Here is a 24,153-nt window from a genome sequence, read left to right as displayed (position 1 = left end):
GATTATCTCGGCAAATGAGAAGTGCTTACTATCAGAGATTTAGACTGGTTTGTGAAAAAATTTGAGAGAAATTGTGATATTGTGTATGTGAACAAAGTTTTAGACCTCCTCTCATAAAAATGGGAGCAAAAACAAAAGGGTTGCGTTTATATTCTTGTTGAGTGTATATTAAAACATGAGTTTACCCCCCCCCCCCCAAAAAAAACGTAACTATATTTCTGCGGTGATCCTGACTGCTATTATTATTGATTGGTATTATTATTATTAGTATGATTTTTTATTTTACTCTGTATGCTCTTGTTCGAAATAAAGATTTCAATCAATTCATCCATCCATCCATTATCCAATCCGCTCATTCTCACAAGGGTCACGGGCATGCTGGAGCGTATCCCAGCTGTCTTCTGGCAGCAGGCGGGGTACACCTGAACCGGTTGCCAGCCAATCACAGGGCACACAGAGACAAACAAACATCCGCACTCACAATCACACCTAGGGGCAATTTAGAGTGTCCAATCAACTAACCATGCATGTTTTTTGGAATGTGGGAGGAAACCGGAGTACCCGGAGAAAACCCACGCAGGCACGGGGAGAACATGGAACTCCACACAGGTAGACCGGGGGCGGATTCGAACCCACGACCTCTGCATTGTGAGGCGGATGTGCCTACCAGCCCACCACCGTGCGGCCTCAATCAATTCAATCAATCAAAAAAAGAAAAGCGAGTCAACTAACCCCATCCCTCCCTTACCTGTCCAGGACCCCGAATCATTCCCAGGTTGACAGGGGCTCTTGGTCTGCACTTGTTTTCAACTCAATTTTTGCTTGTCAGTTCTCTGAACATTAGAAATGATATTAAGAGTCATCTCCAACAATTACTGTGGTCTTGCATGTGTACTGCGTTTGTGTTCTACTCATAACCATGCCAGATACTGCATAATGAAAACGCAAGCAACGTGGTTTGTTTTATCAAAGGTTTTATTTGTTGCACTACTACTGCAATGACAATGAATATAAGCGAAGCAGATAATAATTTTGTAACACTCAGAGATAATGCAAAGACAGAAACAGATATTGATGCATTAAAATGCAGAAGTTGTAATACATAATGGCTAATATATGGCAAGTTATATGGCAACCATAGCCGGGTTTACATGGGGCCTAGCAGCCAAAATATTTGACTTGCAAAGCAGTTTTTTTACTGATGTGTGTAGTTGACTTGATTATTTTGGTTGACTGTGTAACTTTTTAAAAAGTCCATGAAAATTTCAAAAAAACAAGGACAAATTGTTTTGAATACCACTCTGTGTTCTATTAATGGTATGTTCCAACAGTCACGGAAATACATACTGTGATACCCGTGCCTGAATGCATATGTGTATGGAGCTAAGACGAGCTGTTAAAACAGTTATGTGCGGTATATCTCTGTCTTTGAACAAACATTGTTTGGAAAGTGCTTTGTTACAGCTCTAGCTGTTATGAAATGCGCTATATCAATAAAATTGTATTGTATTGTATTGTATGCAAGTACCGTTGTTTTGAATAGATCATGTCAAATATCAAAAGGCGGCCTGAGCTCTTCAATCGGAATGATTTTAGTTGGAATGACAAAATATGCATGTAAAGCCAGCTAGCCGGCTACTAATGAGGCTGCACTTTACAATGACGTGATGTACAATGATGTAGTGAACAAGAAGAAAAAAAAGTTTTAAAAAAAACATGCATGGTAGGTTAATTGTAGATTAAAACTGCTCATATAAATGTAACTCAAAAAACGGACAGGGATAAAAAGTTGAATATTAATTAATAGATGCATCATGCAACGAATTGTATTCATCTTAGGAGGTTCCACTGTTAATAAAATTGAAATGATCTTTATTATCTAAAGCGCGGGTGTCAAACTCAAGGCCCGGGGGCCAGATCCGGCCCGTGACATCATTTTATGTGGCCCGCAAAGACAAATCATGCGTTGACTTGACATGTTTTTTTTAATTGTCTTCACTGTTAACACAACATATTTGATATTTCAAGCATTTGTTACCAATCCTTCCTTTAAAATACATTGAAAAATAGTTGAACAAACCATTTACTGGCTTCTGATTTCAGAACTAGTAGTCCATCAATTAGTTGTGTATAAGGCGATCATACATTTACACGGGTTAACAGTCGTAATGGCCCTCCGAGTGAAATCAGAACTTCGACGTGGCCCGCGACAAAAATGTGTTTGACACCCCTGATCAAAAGCAATTCCTAACTGAATTAACGAAGCAGTACATAGCTGGTTCATGTAAAACTTTAGAAGTGAGTGTGAATCGAAGAAACAAAGAATTTATCCACCCACACTCTATGCTTCCAATATGTACTGCATTTCTAAATGGCACAATAGCTTTTGAAGCTTTAGTGTACTCAAGTTGTTTGACGTGAAATAATAACAATAATAATAAAAATAAAATATTTTTAATATATTTATTGAAGGCCAAGAGACCCAAGGATGCATAACAATAATCTGTGAAGAAAATGTTAAAATGAAGAACTATAGTAGTGCTGTTTTGTATCATATCACAATTTCCTAACTATGAATACATTTATTTAAAACATATTTAAAATGTATATAATTTATTTATAATTATTATAATTATAATTTTTTATTAATAAATACATTTGGCAGACTAGACTGCACCTATCGTTTCCCCTGTGCAACATTGAATTTTATTTTAGGATGGTGTCTTTAAACGTGTACAAAAGTAATATTTGACATTCTGCCCATGACTTGGGGAACTTTTGGGGGCAGAACTTACATTTCGGCTCATAAATTTACATCCACCTAGGGCAGGCAAATGCCAAATGCGCCCGCATTAAAATTTCTACCGGCCCGCTGCCTCTGCCTTAAAATTAAAAATGTGTGGCCCGTCAGTGCTATTGATCTCAGTCGAAAATACACATGTAAAAAAAGCCATTTTATATTTCACCAGTAGATGGCAGCAGACCTGTGGCTGCGCTCTCGAGTCCTTTTGGAAATAGCATGCATTTAGTGGCATGCTGTACCTCTCTGAACACACCACTCTCAAATTTGTGTCAGGTGTCAGAGTGAACTTGTCGCTGCATGACATTTGTGTGGCCCTTTAAAGCCCATTTTTTTAAATAGTGGATATAGCAAAGAAATAGAAAGTTGACACATTGTTTCTAGGACACGTGGAAATTGGTATGTTTTTTTCAGTGAAATAAAAAAACAACCGTGTCTGCCTCGTTCACTAAGAGACTGTGGCTGTTTTCAGGGAATTCAATATCAAGGGACTAACAATGGCGCTTAGTAGCCCAGTGAGAAGTGACGCCACCGGTGGTCATCTTATGTTGCCACTCGATTAAGCACACCTAACTTGAATACATTGATTTCTCAGTGGCATTTACACTTTATCTTCTGTCTCTACGGTGAAAATATCACGTTTTACCGATGTTTGTGAGAAGAGCTCCGTGCACATTTCATCGGTAAGAATGTGATTTGACATTTTCTCTTCTAGGGTACATCTTCGAGTGCCACTCTAAAATTTGTCTGCATCATGTTGTCAGAACCATGCATAATGAAATGAAAGCAAAGCACATCAGGAAAAAAAAAATGTTGCTAAATATAAACTCAACCCCTGTAAGTCACAATTCACGGTGCTGAGATAGTAGACTATGAATGGTCAATGCAAACAGTGAAGTTTGTTCTTTGAGGGGCTCTCATTACTTCATACAGGGATCCTGGTGTAAAACAGTGGCAACGTAAGATGGATTCAGCCGTGAGGGGCCAATTGTTAGGCCATTACATATAAGTTCGTCTTCTAGTCATGACATCATCACAAAAAGAAAATATTTTCACAAGGTACACAATTGAGACAATGTGGCTGCACATCCTTTTATAACTGGGCATGTTGCTGTGTTCAGCATTAACCACTCACAGTCAGATTTATGTTAAATGAGAATCAGCACACTACTGCCACCATCTAAAGTGCCTCTGATTATCCGCAAATTAAGTCAAGATATTTGAGTAAGCTTTCCTGACATTTATTTATTTGCTTTTTAGCAGAAGCCTGAAGGTTTGTGCGTCATCAGTAGGTAAATGAGGTAACAGTATAAATCGCTTTGAGTACCGAAGGTAGTGATAACCCATTTACCATTTACCTAATAATGAACGTCCAACATTTTACACTTAAATTTAGACATACTATTTACCTCTCTAGAAACAGTGACATTTTAGACAAATATCTCCCCCCATAGTTTTTGGTCTATGAGTCGAAGTGACAACCGAACTACAGGAGCGAGGGGGGGGGGGGGGGGTCAATAAGGTTGGTAAGATTCTCACTTTTATTTCAGAATTCTGACTTTATATAGTCCAGAATTCAGACTTATATACAGACTTTAAAGTCAGAATTCTGACTTTAAAGAACAATTCTGACTTTAAAGTCAGAATTCAGAGAATAAAGTGAGAATCTTGCCAACCTAGTTTTCCCCCACTGGCCCTAATCCTCTTCTCTAGAAAACCGTGACCATAAAACCATGATATGAACTAAATTCATTTTGTGAATCATCCTCTCTCTAATATACAGTCTGTATAGGCCTACTGCATATAGGAGATTGCATTATTGTAATTTGTTTGATGAGTTGAGTGCCCTGCGTTTATTGTATTTCAATGACTAAGTATTGACACCCAGATGTCCTGAAAATGCTTTGTAAATTTGGTGTAAAGCAAAACCTCAATTGAATGTTTTGAGTCGACCATTTCTGCAGGGACTTGACGCAGTTACTCAGTTGTTACTGTTAATTTTGTATATGGACAGTGTGCGGGCTGATGGGTCACTGGCATCAATCCAGCGTGGCATCCAGAAATGGGGCAGCAAATCGGCATGGCCAGGGTAGTGTTTCTCAAACACCTGTCTGAAGTAGTAGGCCTCTTTCGTGCGGGGAGTGTTGTGAGGAAATATCTTCGAGGCATTCGCCATCTGGTCCTCAGTCACCTGTCAAAAGACAAGACAAGAACAATTCATTATTTGTTGGTCATAAACCTATGTACATTTCTGTATTTGTCACAGAAGTTTAGATCAAAGTGAAAAAATATGTTTTGGTTGACTTCCTCTTTGCACGGGTGCCTCTTTATTTGTTGTGGCTCAAGTAGCCGCACTTCCATCCATCTATCCATTATCGATACTGCTAAACCTCACAAAGTCAAACTTAATGGCGTGACACATCCGACAGCCATCAGACACTAACTCACACACGTGTTCTGACATACGACGGCAGCCAAAACATCACAAAAATAGATTTTTTTTTTCCACAAGCGGGAGGTTTTAACCATGCGAGGTGAAAAGGATCAAACATGTTAGAAATGCGAAAAGCTAGCGCGGCAATGTTAGCTTAGCGTTCAGTGAATCCCCTTCTCGCCTCCCCCTCTCCCCTCCACTGTCAATAAAGTAATGACTATTTAAACCGCAGCTTCTGCGATTACAAAATTGCAGTTATATTAATCATTCAGATCATTCAGCCCTAAACTATTCTGTCACTGCAGCTATCCCTCTATCTGCATAACACTGTAACACCCTGTCACTAAACCCCGCCTTGTCTTCAGGTGGCTGTAAACGGCGACACACACTACAGAGTGCTCCCAACCCAACTGCTTCCACAGCTTTTTTCACCTTAGTATCAACGTGTTAGATTGTTACTAAAAAATAAAGTTCTGCCCGTTTGTTAAATGAATGTCTTATATCAAAATCACACTTTTTTGTTTTTCTTGCCCTGCTTTCCTTCCTTGATGTATTGCAAAGATGACCGGTTTGCCAAATTGGCAAAAAATGCCATGCTCTATAAACAGTACACAAATGCACTTAGCATAGTAAATGTTGTATCAATTTGCCAAAGGACTACAGATACAAAACTAGCTAGCTGTCATATTAACATGCAAATGTTCATTAATGTGCACGTTCCCTTTTTATTTGAAAAAGCAATTTCACTAGTGTCTTAAAATTTTGCACATACCATAGACTCAAGGCACTCCTCAAGAAAGATATACCAGGACTTCTTAACAGACATCACACCGTCACTGAAGGCTTCCTTCCTCCTCCACAGGATCTCATCAGGGATCAATTTGTGACCTCTGTATGAGTCTCGCAAAAGGTATTTCTCCACTCCATGCTGCGGACAAATATCAAATACTTAATATTAGGAAGGCTTTTTGACAAATCACAGCAAATAGTGATTGAAAAGGAGTTGCATAAATGACAGAACCCTGGGATTTCTCATTTCCTCAGGCAGGGATAGGTAGTATGCTGTCAGTCTGTGGTCCAGGAAAGGCACTCTGAGCTCCAAACTGAAAGAGAAATCACACAAATTAACAGCAGTTGATGTGCATTTGTTGACAAGCTAATCTCTCTCTCTCTCAATCTCCATCTCTCTCTTTCGCACGCACACACACACACACACACACCCACCCCCACCCACCCACCCCCCCACACACACACCCCACACACACACACACACACACACACGCAGTGTGCACGTTACTTAAAGAAGTAATTAGGCTACGGCCTTCCTGTGTGGAGTTTGCATGTTCTCCCCGTGCCTGCGTGGGTTTTCTCCGGGTAATCCGGTTTCCTCCCACATTCCAAAAACATGCATGGTAAGTTGATTGGACTGTCTAAATTGCCCCTAGGTGTGATTTTGAGTGCGGATGTTTGTCTCTGTGTGCCCTGCGATTGGCTGGCAACCAATTCAGGGTGTCCCCCGTCTACTGCCCAAAGACAGCTGGGATAGGCTCCAGCACGCCCCGCGAGCCTTGTTAGGATAAGCGATATCGGGGTTTTTTAGTTTCTTTTTCTCAGCATTTGTCTGTCTCGTCAATGATTGTGTCCACCTGTCTGCATTCCACACCCTAGTGTTAGCCAATCTGCTCCCTCCTACCTTGTGTGTCTCTTCCAGGTGTTTTTCGTTGTCTTGTCAGTATGCTTGTATTTAAGTTCCTAGTTTTCGTTCAATCCTTGTCGGATCATTGTCGCTGTCATGTTTTTGTTTCTACCAGTGTTATGTTTTGTTTCTTTGTTACTTTGATATATATATATATATACACATATACACATCATATATATATATATATACACACTATATATATATATATATATATATATATATATATATATATATATATATATATATATATATACACCATATATATATATACACCATATACACTATATATATATATATACATATATACACTATATTTTCCGGACTATATATATATATATATATATATATATATATATATATATATATATATATATATATATATATATATATATATGTGCTCTCTCTCTCTCAATCTCCATCTCTCTCTTTCGCACGCACACACACACACACACACACACACCCCCACACACCCACCCCCCCACACACACATATATATATATATAGTCCGGAAAATACGGACTATAAGCTGCATGTTTCAAAACCTATAAACTATAAAATGCAACTTTTTTCCTAGATTTTGAGCCATGCAGTTTATAGTCCGGTGCGGCTATTCTGTGGATTTTTCTTCCACAGCTCGGGATGCTCTAACCGGAATGACAGTACAATTCAATACAATACATTTCCCATTAACTGGATGTGACTGCAGGTGGAGGAGTTCAACAGGCGAGAGCGCCATAGACTAGGTTATTGCAATAGGTGCTGTAATGCTTTGATTTGATGTTTTCCTAGAGGTGCCTGAAGTGCACATGAATGCGATTGGCTGATGTTACGTCTGTTCTGTTATTTCGATGTGAAATTCTATTGTTGATTTAGCATGTCGTCGTGTGTTAGATTGGCTGACTTTATTAACAATAAACAAGACAGGTGCATATGTAGAATGTAGTAGAACAATAGATTGTGGAGTCTGGTGGACATTAGCTGACAAACTGGAGCGGCAGTCAGCAGTGAAATGAAGATAAGTACTGTTTATTTTCTCTTGGTTCTCTTCTGTTTTAATCAGCAACGTTGCTGCAGTGTTAAAAGGCACTGTTAGGAAAGAATGTGCTCAGGTACATACATGTACATTTACAGTTCATAATCGTTCTGCAAATGCAGTAAATATAAAAGTTTTCAACATAGATAGATGCGGCTTATATAAAGGTGCGGCTTATTTACGTTTTTTCCCAAAATGTTCTAAAAAGAAAAATTTGAGTGGGCGCGGCTTATATAATGGTGAGGCTTATAGCCCGGAAAATACGGTAGCGGTTATTCTGTGGATTTTTCTTCCACCGCTAGGGGCGCTCTAACCGGAATTACAGTACAATTCAATACAATACATTTGCTATTAACAGGATGAGACTGCAGGTGGAAGAGTTCAACAGGTGTGGGTGCTATGCACTAGGTTATTGCATTTGGTGGCGTGTAGTATGTAGTAGAACAATAATTGGTGGACATTAACTGACAAACTGGAGCAGCGGGCAGTGGAATGACGATAAGTACTGCTTATTTTCTCATGATTCTTTTCCGTTTTAATCAGCAAAGTTGCTTTTGCGTTAAAAGGCCCTGTTAGGAAAGAATCTGTTCAGGTACATACATGTATATTTAAAGTTCAAAATTGTTCTGTAAATGTAGTAAATATCTAATATTTCAACAAAGAAGATGACTTCATGGTTTTCAGTGAAGATCATTAAAGTGACTTGTGATTTCAAACACATGAGAAATGAAGATACATGAATGCTGTTTACAGTATTTTCTTTTTGTTCTGTTCCGTTTTAAGCAGCAAAGTTGCTTCCGTGTTAAAAGGCACTGTTAGGAAAGAATCTATTCAGGCACATACATGTACATTTACAGTTCCAAATCGTTCTGTAAATGCAGTAAATATCTAATTTTTCAACATAAATAGGTGCGGCTTATATATGTCTTTTTCTTTATTTTTTAGAAAATACAGTGGGTGCCGGTTATATAAAGGTGCGGCTTATAGTCCGGAAAATACGTTATATCAGAGATGGGGGACTCGAGTCATATGACTTGACTCGAGTCAAACTCGAGTTACTATTTTTAGGACTTGCAACTTGTTTGCCAAAAACATGGGAATGACTTGACTTGACTTGGGACTTGGTATCTAAGTGACTCGACTTGACTTAGACTTGGACCTCATGACTCGACAAGTCATCCTGTTTATAGTTATAAATTTGCATTTTAACACAGTTTGCCTTTTCAGGAAGGAAAGCAAGAAAGAAAGAAAAAATAGTTATTGGGTTTTTTTTGTTCTTTCACGCCAACCAGGCAACCCGGTCAGCGTCACTTGTTGGTGTGATGTGGCAACGTAAACACCAACAGCGTCGGAGCAACTCGGAGAATGACTAATTTGAATTAATCGATTATTTTGTCCATGACGTTGGCAAAAATAGGATGGCAAAACGCATGGTTTGCACCTCACGGGATGAAGACACAAAAACGACAACGTCTAACTTCATTCGTCATTTTTACAAAACACACAGAGAGGTAAGCCAGCCTTAGTTTAGCGATATGAACATGCTTGAGTTGTTGGGGGTGCAAAACAATGGCCAGTCACACCCTGAAATGGACACTGGTTGGCTGTCATTGTGTTTGGCATAACCTCATAAGACTCCTATTGTAAGTGGGAGGGCAAGTTCAGGAGCAGACAGAAGAGGTGAAAATGGAGGAGCAGGAGTGAGAGTTGTCGGTCCGATGAATGGTAAATTTAGAAAACGCCCTGACGCCACTATTCATAATGGTAGCGTGGTATGCCTTCTTTGTAAGAAGGACTTTGCTTACTAAAGAAGCAGCTCAAGCTGCTTAAATGCAAAGCAACCAGCCGCAATAAAGCCACAGCTAATGACAGCAATCAAAACGCTAATGTAGCGAATCATGGCAAAGCTTTTCGCCAAACTAAACTCGAGAACAGCCCGCGTATGAGCAAGTCTGCGACTGACAGGCTGACAAATGTTCTTGCCAAGTGAATAGCAATGAACTGCAGGCCGATCAACATATAGTATTTGAAGACAAGGGATTAATTGAGGCGTTTCAAACAGTGTCCAATGACCCATCATACAAACCACCATGCAGGACTGCAGTGATGACTAAAATCAGCAAGATGTATGACGGTGAAAAGAAAAGCAAACTTGACGTTTTGGTGGGGGATTCGGACAAAGGTATTGGAAAACCGGAAATCACTGGATCTCAACTGCCAACCACGGTTATTTGGGGGTGACTGGACACTTTATTGATGGTGAGTGGAACTTCAATTTATTTTGCACTGATCGTCGTGAAAACAGAAACCGGGCACTCGGCTGATAAATGCGCCGAACAGTTCCTCAAGGTGGCAAATGACTGGGTAATTCAAAACAAGATATCCATCATACATACTGATACATACATATAGACAACAGGGGGCTTTGAGGCTTTTCTCAGCTATTTTTAAGCGAGATTAAAAATAGAAGAATTATATCAATTAATTACAGATCATAGTTAATTAATCTCATTTTGTAAATCACTTGATAGCACTCATTGAAAATAAATAATATTCACATTGCATTTAGTGCAAAAATAAAACACACAAACGTACACTTAAATGTAATGTAAATGGAAATAAAGGTAGCACTTAGGGCTGGGCGATATGACTGAAAGGTATATCACGATATAAGTGTTTCATATTGGTCGATATCGATATATATTGATTTTTTTTCTTTTTTTTCAACTATTGAAAATAATGACCCGAAGAAAAATACATTTAGGTTATTTCATTTTAACATAATACTTAACCTTTAATAAGAGGTCAATGTAACTATGATAGAGTGAAATAAACTGGTCCATATAAAGATTAAATAAACTCAATTTTAAAGTTAATGTGCTTAGAAGGGCTGAGAAATGTTTGAGAAATGTCTAAACATCTATCCATCCATGAAAGCGAAAATCAACCCAAACATTTTTTTCAAGAATATGTTCTATTCAACACCACTAGTTGAAACAAGGCATTCTGATAAATATTGTGTTTGTGGAATAAGAGCTAATCCACCCGTTTTTAGCCATCTCTGGGGGCAGCCATTTTGTGACTTCTATCGACTGAAAATGACATCACAACAGCTCAGGTACCGACCAATCACGGCTCATCTGTTTTCTGGAGCCAAGCTATGTTTGTTCGTTACCTGAGCCCTGAGCAGTTGTGATGTCATTTTCAGTCGACCGAAGTGACAAAATGGCCGCCCCCTGAGATGGCTAAAAACGGGTGGATTTGCTGCTTAACTCATAGGCCACAAATGCAATATTAATCAGAATGCCTTGTTTCAACTAGTGGGCCTACTGGGAACATATTCTTAAAAAAAAAAAAAAAAAAAAAAAACGTGTTTGGGTTGACTTCTCCTTTAATATCATTTTAAGGAAAATTATGATGATGTGATGAGCAGTATGTTGTTATGGGGATACTGAGTGACCGATATAATACACTTGGATCGGAATCGGTTGATATTTGGTACTCTATGACCTTTCACACACCCATTGGCTGTTCGAATGCTACAGTGCTGCAATGCTACATGCTACAGTCTAGAGTGCAACCCATGCGGAAAACAAACAGAGATAGTGTGAAGGTAGTCAATATACACAGCAGATCTGAATTAAAAAATAAATAAAATTGGCTGTTGGAAATTCTGATTGGCTGGTAACTTTTCAGAGTTACCAGTCGCATTGGATAGAGAGAGAGAGAGAGAGAGAGAGAGAGAGAGTACAATCTCAGAAAGAAATGGGCAAGCAGATGCGCCCGAGTAAAAAGTTACCCATGTGCAGAAGTGGTGCGATCAGCTCGGAGATTATCAAACAGGTAGAGTTCTTTCAGCAGTCGAACGCTCTCTTCTGCTCCTGCTTTGGTGCTTGGAGCCTACAGAAGGGGTATGATAATAAAATCAACATAATATTATATGGTAATGTATTACCAATACCGTGACTTAAGTGTCATCAATGTCTTTCTCTTTTGTTCTTTCACCGATTTGTTTATTTTATTGGTCTTTGTCAGTCATTGTTATTCATAGTCCCTTTTAAACTAACATTATCAGGAACATTTAGTTCCTAGGAAAAAAAATCTCCGGTGAGCCTTGTCATTTGCATTCACACAACGGCTGAGGTACATTAATGTAAATCAGGTGAATGACACGGCAGAATTTACTACTACACTACAATGTGGGTGGCCTTGGAAAACAGACCAAACCTCTCTGTGGTGACATTTAAGCTTGTTAGAAATCATTACCAGTGTTGAGCTTTGCATCCACACCAGGTCATTCCTTTGTCTCTGCCAATTTCTGTACTACATCCTGTCTTGCTCGAGTGTTTGGACCAACTCCTAGGATGTGTTTTGGAAGGATAATCAACGATAACCTTCTGGAGACCAACATACCTAAGAGAGACTTCAAAATGTCCATTCTCCAGGAGCCTCATTTATCAATCGTGTGTATGTACGCTAGAGGATGACATTTTTTCGGCAATCGCACGGGCTTCCCATGACCCATGATTCCCACTGGATGGTAGTCAACTTTAAGCCCCTATCCCACTATCCCAACATTTCTGACAGTTGGCGAAGGTAGAAAAATGGGCGTTTATGTCAGGCTTAGTTCAAGGTCGTAAATGTTCGGCAGACTTTGGCCTGTACTTTTCTTGTCGCAAGGACATTTCAAACATGTTCAAAATGTTTGCAATGCAAGATGAAAAAACTGCTGGCAAACTGTTGGCGAATGTCTGGTGAACGTTTGCGAACATTTGCGACATTAAAAGAACCCTGATGAACTCTGACCTGAACGCAATATTCACTACCTTCGAAAACACTCGCAATTGTTCGCAACTTTTCAATGTGTGCCGCTCAAAATTTCATGCGTCATCTCATTTTTGTTGATGATAGACACCAAGGGTTTAGGACTTCAAGACATCTGGCCGTATATGTTGATGGATGTATACACATTTTCCAACAGTTCTTTTTCAATTAGAGCAGGGGTGCCCAGGTCCGATCCCCAAGAGCCCCTAAGGTTTGCAAAAGCCTGATAATGATCCTGATAATTTGGATCAGGTGTGTTGATATAGGGATACACCTAAAACAGGATTGAGGACCGGACTTGCGCACCCCTGAATTAGAGCATAACAGTGATATGATCAGAATCCAATGTGGGACAACGTTGTTATGTCTGGGCTTTTTCAGTTTTTCTGTGTCTGTCTCTTCAATGATTGTGTCCACCTGTCTGCATTCCACCCCCTTGTGTTAGCCAATCAGCTCCCCCCTACCTTGTGTGTGTCCCGTCCAGGTGTTTCCCGTTGTCTTGTCAGTATGCTTGTATTTAAGTTCCTAGTTTTTGTTCTGTCCTTGTCGGATCATTGTCTCTGTCATGTTTTTTGTTTCTCCCGGTATGTTGTTTTGGTTCTCTAGTGTTTCTTTGCTACTTTGCGTTTTGGACTTTTCAAGATTTGTTTGTGCTGGTTTTTGGTGAATAAATATTTTCTTCAGTACCCCTTGCTTCTCCTGCCTCCCTGCATTTGGATCCTCCATCCCAAAATCATGACAAACGTAGACCTTGGCCAATAAAAAAATCCTGAACAGGACCCCTTGAACTTTTAATTGAGGACCCCGATGTAAATTATATGGGGGGATTTTCACAAGTTGAAAACAATGAAATATGGATTGTGTTCTTCCCCTTGAGCAAGGCACCAAACTCCAAAACCAATCAGGGACATAAACTGTTGAGCAACCGTGTCACTCTTACATCACACTGTGAAAAAAATGGGTTTTGTGAAATGTAATGGACTGTACATGCAAAGCGAATAGATACATTGCATCCTTAAGTGTGAGATTTGAGATTTTTAAAAAGCTCAAACATATCCAATTGTTTCAGTTACTGCATAATATGAAACAAATCAAATACATTTCAAACATGTATGCATTCAAAAATGACTTAAAATGACAAGACTTGCCTTGTGGAAGTAAATGTAGCCTTGTGTGAGCTCATCTGAGCCTTCACCAGAGAAGATCACCACACTATCGGTCTTCTCAGAGATGTATTTGGAAACCAAGTACATTCCTACCGTGAAGAAAAAAAAGACAGGGTGGGTGGGGGTTTGTATATGAATACATTAGTAAGAAATTCATCATCCCATGCACATGTAAGACACTGCTAGAGTAATTAGTGTAGTACTATTTTTTTTTTTATGTATTAGCTGCATTAAAAACAGTTTGTATACAAAGAGAGTAAGTACCAAAAATTAATTTCCAAGAAAAAAGTATATGAACCCCCTGCAATTACTGTACCTGAATTTCTGCATTGGTCACACAATGTGATTTGATATTCTTCTAAGTTACAACAATAGATTTACTCACAATCGTTAATGTGTTTTCCTGTTTTTATTGGAAACGTCTTGTATATACTCCAAGTGCAGGGTGAAAAATAGGATGCAAACCCTTAGCTGATGACTTCTCCAACAACTAATCAGAGTCAGGAGTTAGCGAGGAGTGACAAGAGTGCAAGTGTTGGTTAATGCTGCTCTCTAAAAAAAAACACCTCACACTTGAGTTTTCTATTCACAAGAAGCATTGCACGATCTGAACCATGTCTAATACAACGTAGACTACCTATAATCAAGAAATATTAACGAATGAAGCTGAAAAGGGTCATAAAAGTACAGTGGAACTTTGGTTTATGAACAACCCTGTTTACAATTTTGTTTATGACTAATATTTCAAAAGAAAAATTACCTCAGGTTACACACTATTTGGGGTTGACCAACACTAATAACGCTAATAACGTAGCGGGGATGCTGGGCAGTGGCGGGTGCAATGGCATGCAAAGCATCATAGATGCCAGGTGCGAACGGACGATTTTGAACACTTTTTTTTTTTATTAATGAGTAGGGGGAGGGCGCTTTTACTCGCAATGTCCACCCAACTCAGAGATTGAACCCACACAGAGCACTGACCACGGAGCTAATAATCCAGGCTGCCCGTTTGATTTTAGCACGCTATTTAACAAATGTAAACCCCCGTGATCAACTGATGACACTTAACCCATTAAGCCCGGGAGCGCATAAACGCATTTCTACCACTAGAGCCGGGAGCGCTGTTGCGTCTTTCTACCTTTCAAAGCGGGAGAGCGGAAACGTCGCTGTCCTTTTTTAATCCAATTCTCCGTCTCTTAGCCAATTTAATGCATCAGAATATGCACGTCGCGAGACCGCTGAGGATGTCGTGGAATTTTTTCGAGCCGTAGGTAGGCTAATGGCAGACGCCGTCCATCGCTGGGAGCTCTGATAAGTAATGGCAGTGCTATACAGACGACGTGCACAACCAGTGGAACCAGTCGAACGTGATATGATATGGTTTGTCGACAATTACGATATTGACGTCTTTGTAACAGAGTAGAGGATGGTAATTACCACTCGATTTTCTTTTTTTTTAATTAAAATACTGCTTCTTTTGCACTGACACGTTATTTTTACATCTTCGATTGAAACAGTACATAGTAATAAATTCTGCCTGTGTGAAAGCCACATGTCTAAGCTCTTTAATTACTTTGGAATTATGTTTCTGTCTGGTACAGGGGCTGAGATATTTATCATTTTGTAAGTGTTGAATTTCTGGGAGAACTTCAGGTTTTCAAGGGTAATTCCAAAGGCGACCGACGGTTTTGGGGAGCTGTTGAGAAAGGCGCTTTAGGCATTAATGGGTTAAGCAGTTTTTCGTAATCTGATGATCTGATCATGCAAAGGGTTAATTCCAATCGGCAGGCCCTGTTCATACTAATTTGTAGATGGAAAGAAGACATTGAAGAGTTGATTAAAGCAGCACTGGGCAAGATTTCGACCTTAATAAAAACTGTTCACAACTATTTTGATGAAACATTGACTTACAAGTAGTTGAATGGAACTTTTGTCATGCCCTGAGGCGATCTGTATCATTTTTACTGGCACTAAGCAACTTTGAGGAGGATGGGAGCAAAGGACTTTGCGTCAATGCAATTTTTCCAAACCCGAAACATGTCATGTCATGTCATCTTCCAAACCGCTTATCCTATACAGGGTCGCGGGGAGTTGCTGGAGCCTATCCCAGCCGTCAATGGGCGAAGGCAGACTACACCCCGAACTGGTCGCCAGCCAGTCGCAGGGCACACATAGACACTGTCACTGAGCGGGAATTGATCCCACGCTGCCAGCACACAACTCAGGCGTGTGTACCACTACACTATCAGCGGGCAACCCGAAACATCCGACCGATATTTCAGCAATGTGGGAGATTTCATGCAAAGAGCCCATTCTGTACTCCAACAGCCCTCACTGTCGCTCCGCTTACTTTTGGGCTTGGACATGATAATGTTTCAGTGTTAACTGAAAATGGATCTTCCTCCAGTATTTGGCAGAAGATAGAGGCCATTATATGCACATTATCTGCAACGTAAGTGTATACACGACCCGGATTAAAAAAACATGTACATAGTACAAAAATGAAGAAGAAACATGGGGAAAACTTGCCAGTTGAAAGAAGGGCTGACATATTTCCTAAATAATTCTTCCGTTTTCACTCACCAACAGAGGCACGTACGGTGGTGATGTCATAAGTCTCAAGGCTTACAATGACTTTTTCTACAGCCTGAATGCCTTCTTCTGCAGTGAAATTCACCTCGTGGTGTTCAGTGCCAATATAAGCTGCAACCTTGGTCACAAAACAATCACAGTTTGGACTGAAAGATACTGTATACTGTACATAAAAAAGCATGAAGAAAAGCTAAAAGAAAAAGTGTTTATATAATTGACATTTACTTGTTTAATAGCTATAAATTTGAAACCCTTACCTTACGGGCAGCTAAGATGTCCGGGCTGTCCTCTGACCCAATTGAAAATGTTTGAATAGGATATTTCAGCCCCTCTTCTTTTGCCAGCTTCACCAACGTAGCAGCAACCAAACTGGAATCCAGACCCCCTGAATAACAGAAAGTTAAGTTTAACTCTCAGAAACAATGTATTCTATCTGACTACAAATATATACCTGCTCAGATATCTTCTGCATTGATTCACCTATACACATACCAGCAGATGTGGGAGCTAAGGGAGTGAGTGTGGTTATTGACAAGAATGCATTATTATATATTTTCCAAATTATTAACTCATTTAACCCACAAGACGTGTAAATATAAAAGTCTAAAAAAATAATAGTCCCTGCCTCCCCAAGACGTATACATACATCTTTTGCGGGTTTTTTCACGCAAGGGTGTACAGGAGTGTCTGACGCAGCTTCTGACTGAAGCATAAGGCTTGAAGGCAATGTTAATTTGAAAAAAACGGCTAGCAGGTGTTAGCAAGTACAAGATCAGCCAGTATCATGTTGCAGAAGAAGAGAAGGAAGAAGTGTAGAAGAGGGCGTGATGGAGTAGCGTAGAGAACAATCCAATACAATACAACTTTATTTATATAGCGCTTTCACAACAGCTGCAGCTGTAACAAAGCAGTTTACATTGAACAAAAATAGCAATAATACAACAAGAAAGACAGTGAAAGCAATAAATCAAAACACAAAATAAAGAACAGTTGGGCAGGGATGGCCACGTTTTCACTAACAAGTTCATTTTATATATTTTTTGATCAGGAAAATGGAAAGAGTTGTCATTTTCTATTTTCTCAATAAATTTGGGAGAAATTAGGAAATAAGTGACTCCATGAATAACACTTCTTGTTAATGAGGGGTATGGCCACGCCCCCTACCGTTCTATCCTTGTTTGGTCGGAGTCACTGGAGGAACCGATTCCAAACTCTCCGTTGGAAATCATTGTACTTTCATTGCTTATAACTAGGGCTGTCAATTTAGCGCGTTATTTTCAAAGTTAATCCAACACCCTTTTGACGCCGTCAATGTTTTTGATCGCGTGATTAAGGTTTCCATAGCAACCAGCGGCTGCATTGATAAAGGCTGCTGGTCACCATGATCCATACATGTATCTTGAAAAAAAAAAAGCTTTAGAGTAGAAGAGGCGTTACATCTGCTTCAAAATATTGACGATGAGGATGAATTGCTCGGCAGACACATGCACGGCTGTGTCCACTTTAGGGTTGGGCACCGAAACCCCAGATTCGAGTGGAATCAGTTCCATCATTGCGGTTCACCCGGAACCGTTCAGATTTTAGAATGTCGGTGCTAAGTTTCGATTCCTAGTTAGCCGCGTGGAAGAGCTACGAACAAGGTACGACCGATTAAAAAAACAAATGTGTGCAACGCATGGCGTGCAGCCTCGGGCTCCTGCCGCCAAAGATGCGTTGCAATAGGACGTTAGCTCGCCCCCGCTCGCGCTCAGCTCCTCGGCCTGCTTCGTCCCGGCCAGCAAGCGTAGGCAGCGGCGGCGACTCTGGGCGGGCCAATTCCCACAGATCTTCATAGCTGCGTGGCCGCTGGGACACCGCGGTGGCAGCAGTCGCCCTTCACGGGATCGGTCATCCTGCCCGGGCCGGCCCGGCTGGCTCATTCGGCCAACGACCAACCATAGAATGACGCGATGCGGCATATGACCCAAAATCAGAATCGGCTAAATACGTCTAATTGCAACATTGAACCAACAAGTTCAACACACAAATGCACATATCCAGCTAACATTTAGCTTAGATCATATGTAGCTGCAGCATATACATAAATACTGTACGTACAGATACATCCAATGGTTGCATAGACTACTTAGAAGTTGTGTTTGTGCAAGAATAATAATGCATTTTATTACTCATGTGTTTGATTTTTATCATTAGGCCAACTTGCTTGGTGTGCTTTGCTTTCACATATGTATGTTAATTGCTCACACACACACACACACACACATAGACAAAACGAGTTCATAGTGTTGCAGCTGCTTTCGTTCCCCTTTCCCTTAGAGCTGGAACACCTTTGTTATCAGGGACACCGAAGAAAAATAAAAAGAGAGGGGGCGCAGGAGCAGAGGGTTTTAGGAACTGTAATCGTACACTTCCCTGCGCTCTCCTTGCAAGTAAAAAGACAATATTGTTGTAGAGTGTCTTCTCTCCTCATTGTGTGCATTGTTTATGAATGTCTCACTTGGTGTGAACCTGACAGTTTGTCATATATATTTTCTCTCTAAAGCAAGACAAGATTAGCCAATCAATCGGTGTTCAGTAGCATGCTTTCAGTCACAGCTGAAAGTGTATGTGTGTGTGTTTGAAAAGGGCTGAGGGGCTGTTTGCGTGAGTTGAATCCAATGCTTTTTTTTTTTTCAATAGAAGGGAAAGTCAACCCAAACTTTTTTTTTTCAAGAATATGTTCTATGCAGGCCCCCTAGTTCAAACAAGGCATTCTGATTAATATTGTGTTTGTGGAATATGAGTTAAGTTGTAAACCCATCCATTTTTTACCATCTCAGGGGTCGACTTCTGTCGACTGAAAATGACATCACAGATGCGCTAAGGGCTCAAATAACAACCAATCATGGCTCAGTTTCAGAAAACAGGTGAGCTGTGATAGGTCGTTACGTAAGCCCTGAGTAACTGTGATATCATTTTCAGTTGAAAGACGTGACAAAATGGCCGCCCCCAGTGATGACTAAAAACAGGTGGATTAACTCTTATTCCACAAACGCAATATTTATCAGAATGCCTTGTTTCAACTAGTGGGCTTGCATGGAGCATATTCTTAAAGAATAATATGTTTGGGTTGACTTCGCTTGAATAAAGTATTTGCATAAAAAAATCAATCCTCTTATTCATGTTAAGGGTATTACAATTCAAAAAATAATGGGACAGAAAAATCAAGGGATTTTTTTACAATAAATAAAATATGCGATTAACTACTAGTTAAGTATGAAAAAATGCGACTAACTACAATTAAAAAATTTAATCGCTTGACAGAACTACTTATGCTGTGAGGGAAGGAGGGTTGGGGAAATAAAGATCCATGTTGGCCTGATTGCTTGCCCGCTGCCAGTCACCGTCTCCCTCCTGAGAGTTGACACGAGTTTAGCGTTGCTAAATGTCCGAAATAGAACCAGTCGGGGTTCGTGTGCGCATTCATGCTCTTGTCCGCTTCAGCCTGTGTAAGTGGAGACGCGATCGCCACGGTATTTTTGATTTTGTGGAGGTGATCATGATGAGATCACGTTTTATGTCAATAAATCCAAATTATTGTGCAGAACACTTTTATACTTTCACAGGTCTAAGTGGACAATAGTAGTAATGTGCATTTGCATTTTGGTGGCGATCGGCCAAAGTTTTAGACAGCAGAACTGACAAAGCGAGGAATATTACCACGCTTGGCTCCCTCCCGTGATGTAGACCGCTGTGACCGAAAAAATAACAAGCCCAGCCCCAAAAAGGGGCGGGGCAATTTGTCGTAAATTTAATCACAAAAAAAAAGCCCTTAAATCACTACAGTCTTTTGAGGGGGGCATTTTAGTACTGATGTCATTTTTACATGCAAAACTATTATATAAGTGCCAATGTTAAGCTCATCCAAGTGTCCCTTTAATGATATTAAACATGTACAGTAGACACCGGAAAACAGCGGAATAGTGTCAGTCTCACATTGGGTCAAAAGCCAAAGAATAAAAATGTGTCTTCAAACGAGTTTTAAAAATGGACACAGAGCAGGCTTGCCGAACATTTAATGGATGGTCATTCCAGAGGGAAGGACCGGCAACAGAAAAGACTTGATCCCCTTTGAGGCTCCACTTAGTCCTCGGCAGAGGTGGGAGTAAGTCACATATGTTCAAGTCACAAGTAAGTCTCGAGTCGTACCCTTCAAGTCTCAAGCAAGTCCCAAATCACTGTGGAAAAAAATAATCAAGCAAGTCAAGTCATTACTTGGTTCAAGCAAGTCCTAAGTCAAGTAATAAAATCTTGTAAACAGTAAAACATATGCTGTTGGATTAATAATAAAATCTTTTTTTCCCTGATCCTACTACAAAGACTACATAATCTCTATAAATGTAATCAACATTTACATCTGTAAAAATAACAAGAAAAACCATTAACTTATAAAATGAATGTCTATGGGCGGCACGGTGGTCGACTGGTTAGCAAGTCCGCCTCACAGTTCAGAGGTCATGGGTTCGATCCCAGCTCTGGCCTCCCTGTGTGGAGTTTGCATGTTCTCCCTGTGCCTGCGTGGGTTTTCTCCGGGTACTCCGGTTTCCTCCCACATTCCAAAAACATGCATGGTAAGTTGATTGGACACTCTAAATTGCCCCTAGGTGTAATCGTGAGTGCGGATGTTTGTTTGTCTCTGTGTGCCCTGCGATAGGCTGGCAACCAATTCAGGGTGTCCCCCACCTACTGCACGCAGGCACGGGGAGAACATGCAAACGCCACACAGATAGGCCGGAGCCGGGATCGAACCCACGACCTCTGAGCTGTGAAGCGGACGTGCTAACCAGTCGTCCACCGTGCCACCCTCAAACCTAATTAGTGTGTGTAAATAGGTGAACGAAAGGCCTTAACGTCACTGAAGTTGAGTGATGTTGACGTGCCATACTTTATGGGGAGCGTTGTCCAGGGTTTTGAGGTCAAAGGAGCCCGACACAAAAAAGCCAAAATCGTAAGGAGTAAGTAAGCCAAGAATAGACCATGACCAACCCTAGGTCATCTACGCCTCTGCCCCCTTAACATGCTTCAAAACTCAACAAATTTTGCACGCACATCAGGAATGGGTGAAATTGCGATACCACTAAAACACCAAACCGAAAACCCCAAATTGCTCTCTAGCACCCCCTAAGAAAAAAACACAGACAAAACTGTCTATAACTCCCAGTAGGAATGTCATAGACACATGAAACAAAAACCTAATGTAGGTGTTATTATACTTTTGGAATTTTAATTAGTTAGTTTTTAGTTTGAATTGAACTTGTTTTTTAAATTTAGTTTTAATTAGTTTTCAGGGTGGCTTTGTTAATTAGTTAGTCAGTTAGTTAGTTAGTTAGTTAGTTAGTTAGTTAGTTCGTTTTCATGTTGTAGTTTAATTTTTTAAAAGTTTGTTTTCGTTTTTAAAAAAAATAGTTTTACTTGTGTGCAGGATTTCAAAAACACCATGGTAAGTATTGTGTTGTATAAATTGAACAAAAATATTACTTTAAAACATTTTGATAGTATAGGGTACAATTTAACAGTTCACAGACTTTGAATTACTCTAAGTGCAGAGCATAATACTCCTTCTAAAGTTGCATGCATGTATGCACCCTAATAAAAATCTAGGATGACTTGTTTACCAAGTTGCTAAAACCTACATTTCATGCAATGACAATTCTCAGCTAAATTCAACTGGAAGTTTGCAATTCCCCCTTCAAAGTAAAAGTTGTGTCAAAAAAGTCGCCTGTTTTCAAACATTATCTCCTCTGAGGGCGTTTGTCGTATTGGCTTCAAACACGCACACAAGAGAGAGTGAAGCCTTCTGATTAAAATTGGTGAAAGGAAAATCTTAACTGTCCCGTTTTGGATTTTATGAGACGGACGGTGCTTGTTTAGCTTCTGTGGCCGTGCTGCTGCTCATACCCGTGTCGTCCCTGGCCCTGGCTGCTCCCACCACGACAGAAGATATCTGTCAGTTTTGTACATTTGGCCGCATCCTCAATTAACATTTTTTTTTTCTTTTTTGCCCTCCGTTTATCTACACCACACATCTCCTTTTGTGGTGGTTCCTGTAAGCATCTTTGCAATTGCAAATTGCATTTGCATTTCTTTTCCAGAAAAATAACGGTTGCCGTCTGAGCGGCTGAGCCAATCACATTCAATAGACGAATGGGTCCGTTCAAATTTGTGTGTCCAGTGACACAGTCTGATGTTATACTCTGTGCTTCCTGACTCTGCAAGGGTCGATCGCGGCAACAATACATAAAAAAAATGTTTGACCACAAGAGGACCCATGGGTTTAGAAAACCCAACAACCCAGCATGTCATCTATGCTGCTATCGCTGCCACATCAAATATGGTGGATACGCTCACGACCAGCATAGACTCTATATTGCTCTATGTATCGATGTCTATCGATAGCTTAAATAATGACAGCTGTTTTAAATATAGTTTTATATATAGTTTCAAGATTAGTCTCTAATCTATCACTTTAATATATTCTCAATGAAACGCATGAAGTATTTGACCAGCAATTGGTGAGCTAAACTGTCGAGCTAAGCTAGCTAGTCCGTAGGTTCACAGTGCTATCAAATGCGTCAGACAGATGAAAAAAAATTTATAGATGTTGTCTCTCTCATCTTCGAGTTTCAAACCTTGCTTGTTGCTTATTGTCTTTTTTCCCGGTTTCATCAAAACGATCATTTTTTTAATCCCAAGATGTGTCCACATCTTTTTTTTTTTCCCTTCACAATTTACTGCTAGCAACTTGCCGGTGACATCGGTCTGTATGTTTTGATGAATAGAAGTTACTTTCGAAGTGCACAGCACTGCACCTCGTTATTAAATAGACTGCAGGGGGAACTTTTGCATATGCCAACGGAAACGTCACAGTTAAAACGAACAGTTCGGACAGTTTTCACACACCATTACGTTCACTGTTACTTAGCTGTACTTAAATGTTCACAATCACATTTTTTACAGGTCCCAAACCAGTGTTCGTCCATCCATCCATCCATTATCTCCCGCTTATCCGAAGTCGGGTCGCGGAGGCAGCAGCTTCAGCAGGGAAGCCCAGACTTCCCTCTCCCCAGCAACATCCTCCAGCTCTTCCGGAAGGATCCCAAGGCGTTCCCAGGCAAGCCGGGAGACATAGTCTCTCCAGCGTGTTCTGGGTCGTCCTCGGGGTCTCCTGCCGGTGGGACATGCCCGGAACACCTCACCAGGGAGGCGTCCAGGAGGCATCCTAATCAGATGCCCGAGCCACCTCAACTGGCTCCTCTCGACGCGGAGGAGCAGCGGCTCGACTCTGAGTCCCTCCCGGATGGCCGAACTTCTCACCCTATCTCTAAGGGAGAGCCCGGACACCCTGCGAAGGAAACCCATTTCGGCCGCTTGTATCCGAGATCTCGTTCTTTTAGGTCATGACCCACAGCTCATGACCAACGTAGATCGACCGGTAAATTGAGAGCTTCGTCTTTCGGCTAAGCTCCTTCTTCACCACGACAGACCGATACAGGGTCCGCACGAATATGAATACCAGTGTTCGTATCGCTAGCTAAACTGTAAGGTTATTGTCTTACCTCTCTGTGG

The 24,153-nt window shown here is 40.5% G+C and overlaps 1 protein-coding gene across 1 annotated transcript in view; it reads right to left on the bottom strand.

The window, feature by feature from the left end:
- Window positions 1–963: 963 nt before the first annotated feature.
- asns (asparagine synthetase) overlaps window positions 964–24,153 on the bottom strand; it is a 52,978-nt gene continuing 29,788 nt past the window's right edge. Inside the window, exons 6-12 of the mRNA XM_086014104.1 lie at window positions 16,806–16,933; window positions 16,540–16,666; window positions 13,939–14,045; window positions 11,766–11,866; window positions 6,256–6,337; window positions 6,007–6,162; window positions 964–4,991 (exon numbers count right to left, since the gene is read on the bottom strand). Of these exons, the coding sequence (XP_085870230.1) occupies window positions 4,782–4,991; window positions 6,007–6,162; window positions 6,256–6,337; window positions 11,766–11,866; window positions 13,939–14,045; window positions 16,540–16,666; window positions 16,806–16,933 (911 nt within the window). The 3' untranslated portion in view covers window positions 964–4,781. The remainder of the gene's footprint in view (window positions 4,992–6,006; window positions 6,163–6,255; window positions 6,338–11,765; window positions 11,867–13,938; window positions 14,046–16,539; window positions 16,667–16,805; window positions 16,934–24,153) is intronic.

Source organism: Filicampus tigris, chromosome 18 (genome assembly GCF_054856515.1).
Source record: "Filicampus tigris isolate MCC_2025a chromosome 18, RoL_Ftig_1.0, whole genome shotgun sequence".
NCBI classification, from domain to species: domain Eukaryota; kingdom Metazoa; phylum Chordata; class Actinopteri; order Syngnathiformes; family Syngnathidae; genus Filicampus; species Filicampus tigris.
The sequence above is the reverse complement of the archived record's forward strand: the minus strand, read 5'-3'. Positions and strand labels throughout refer to the sequence as shown.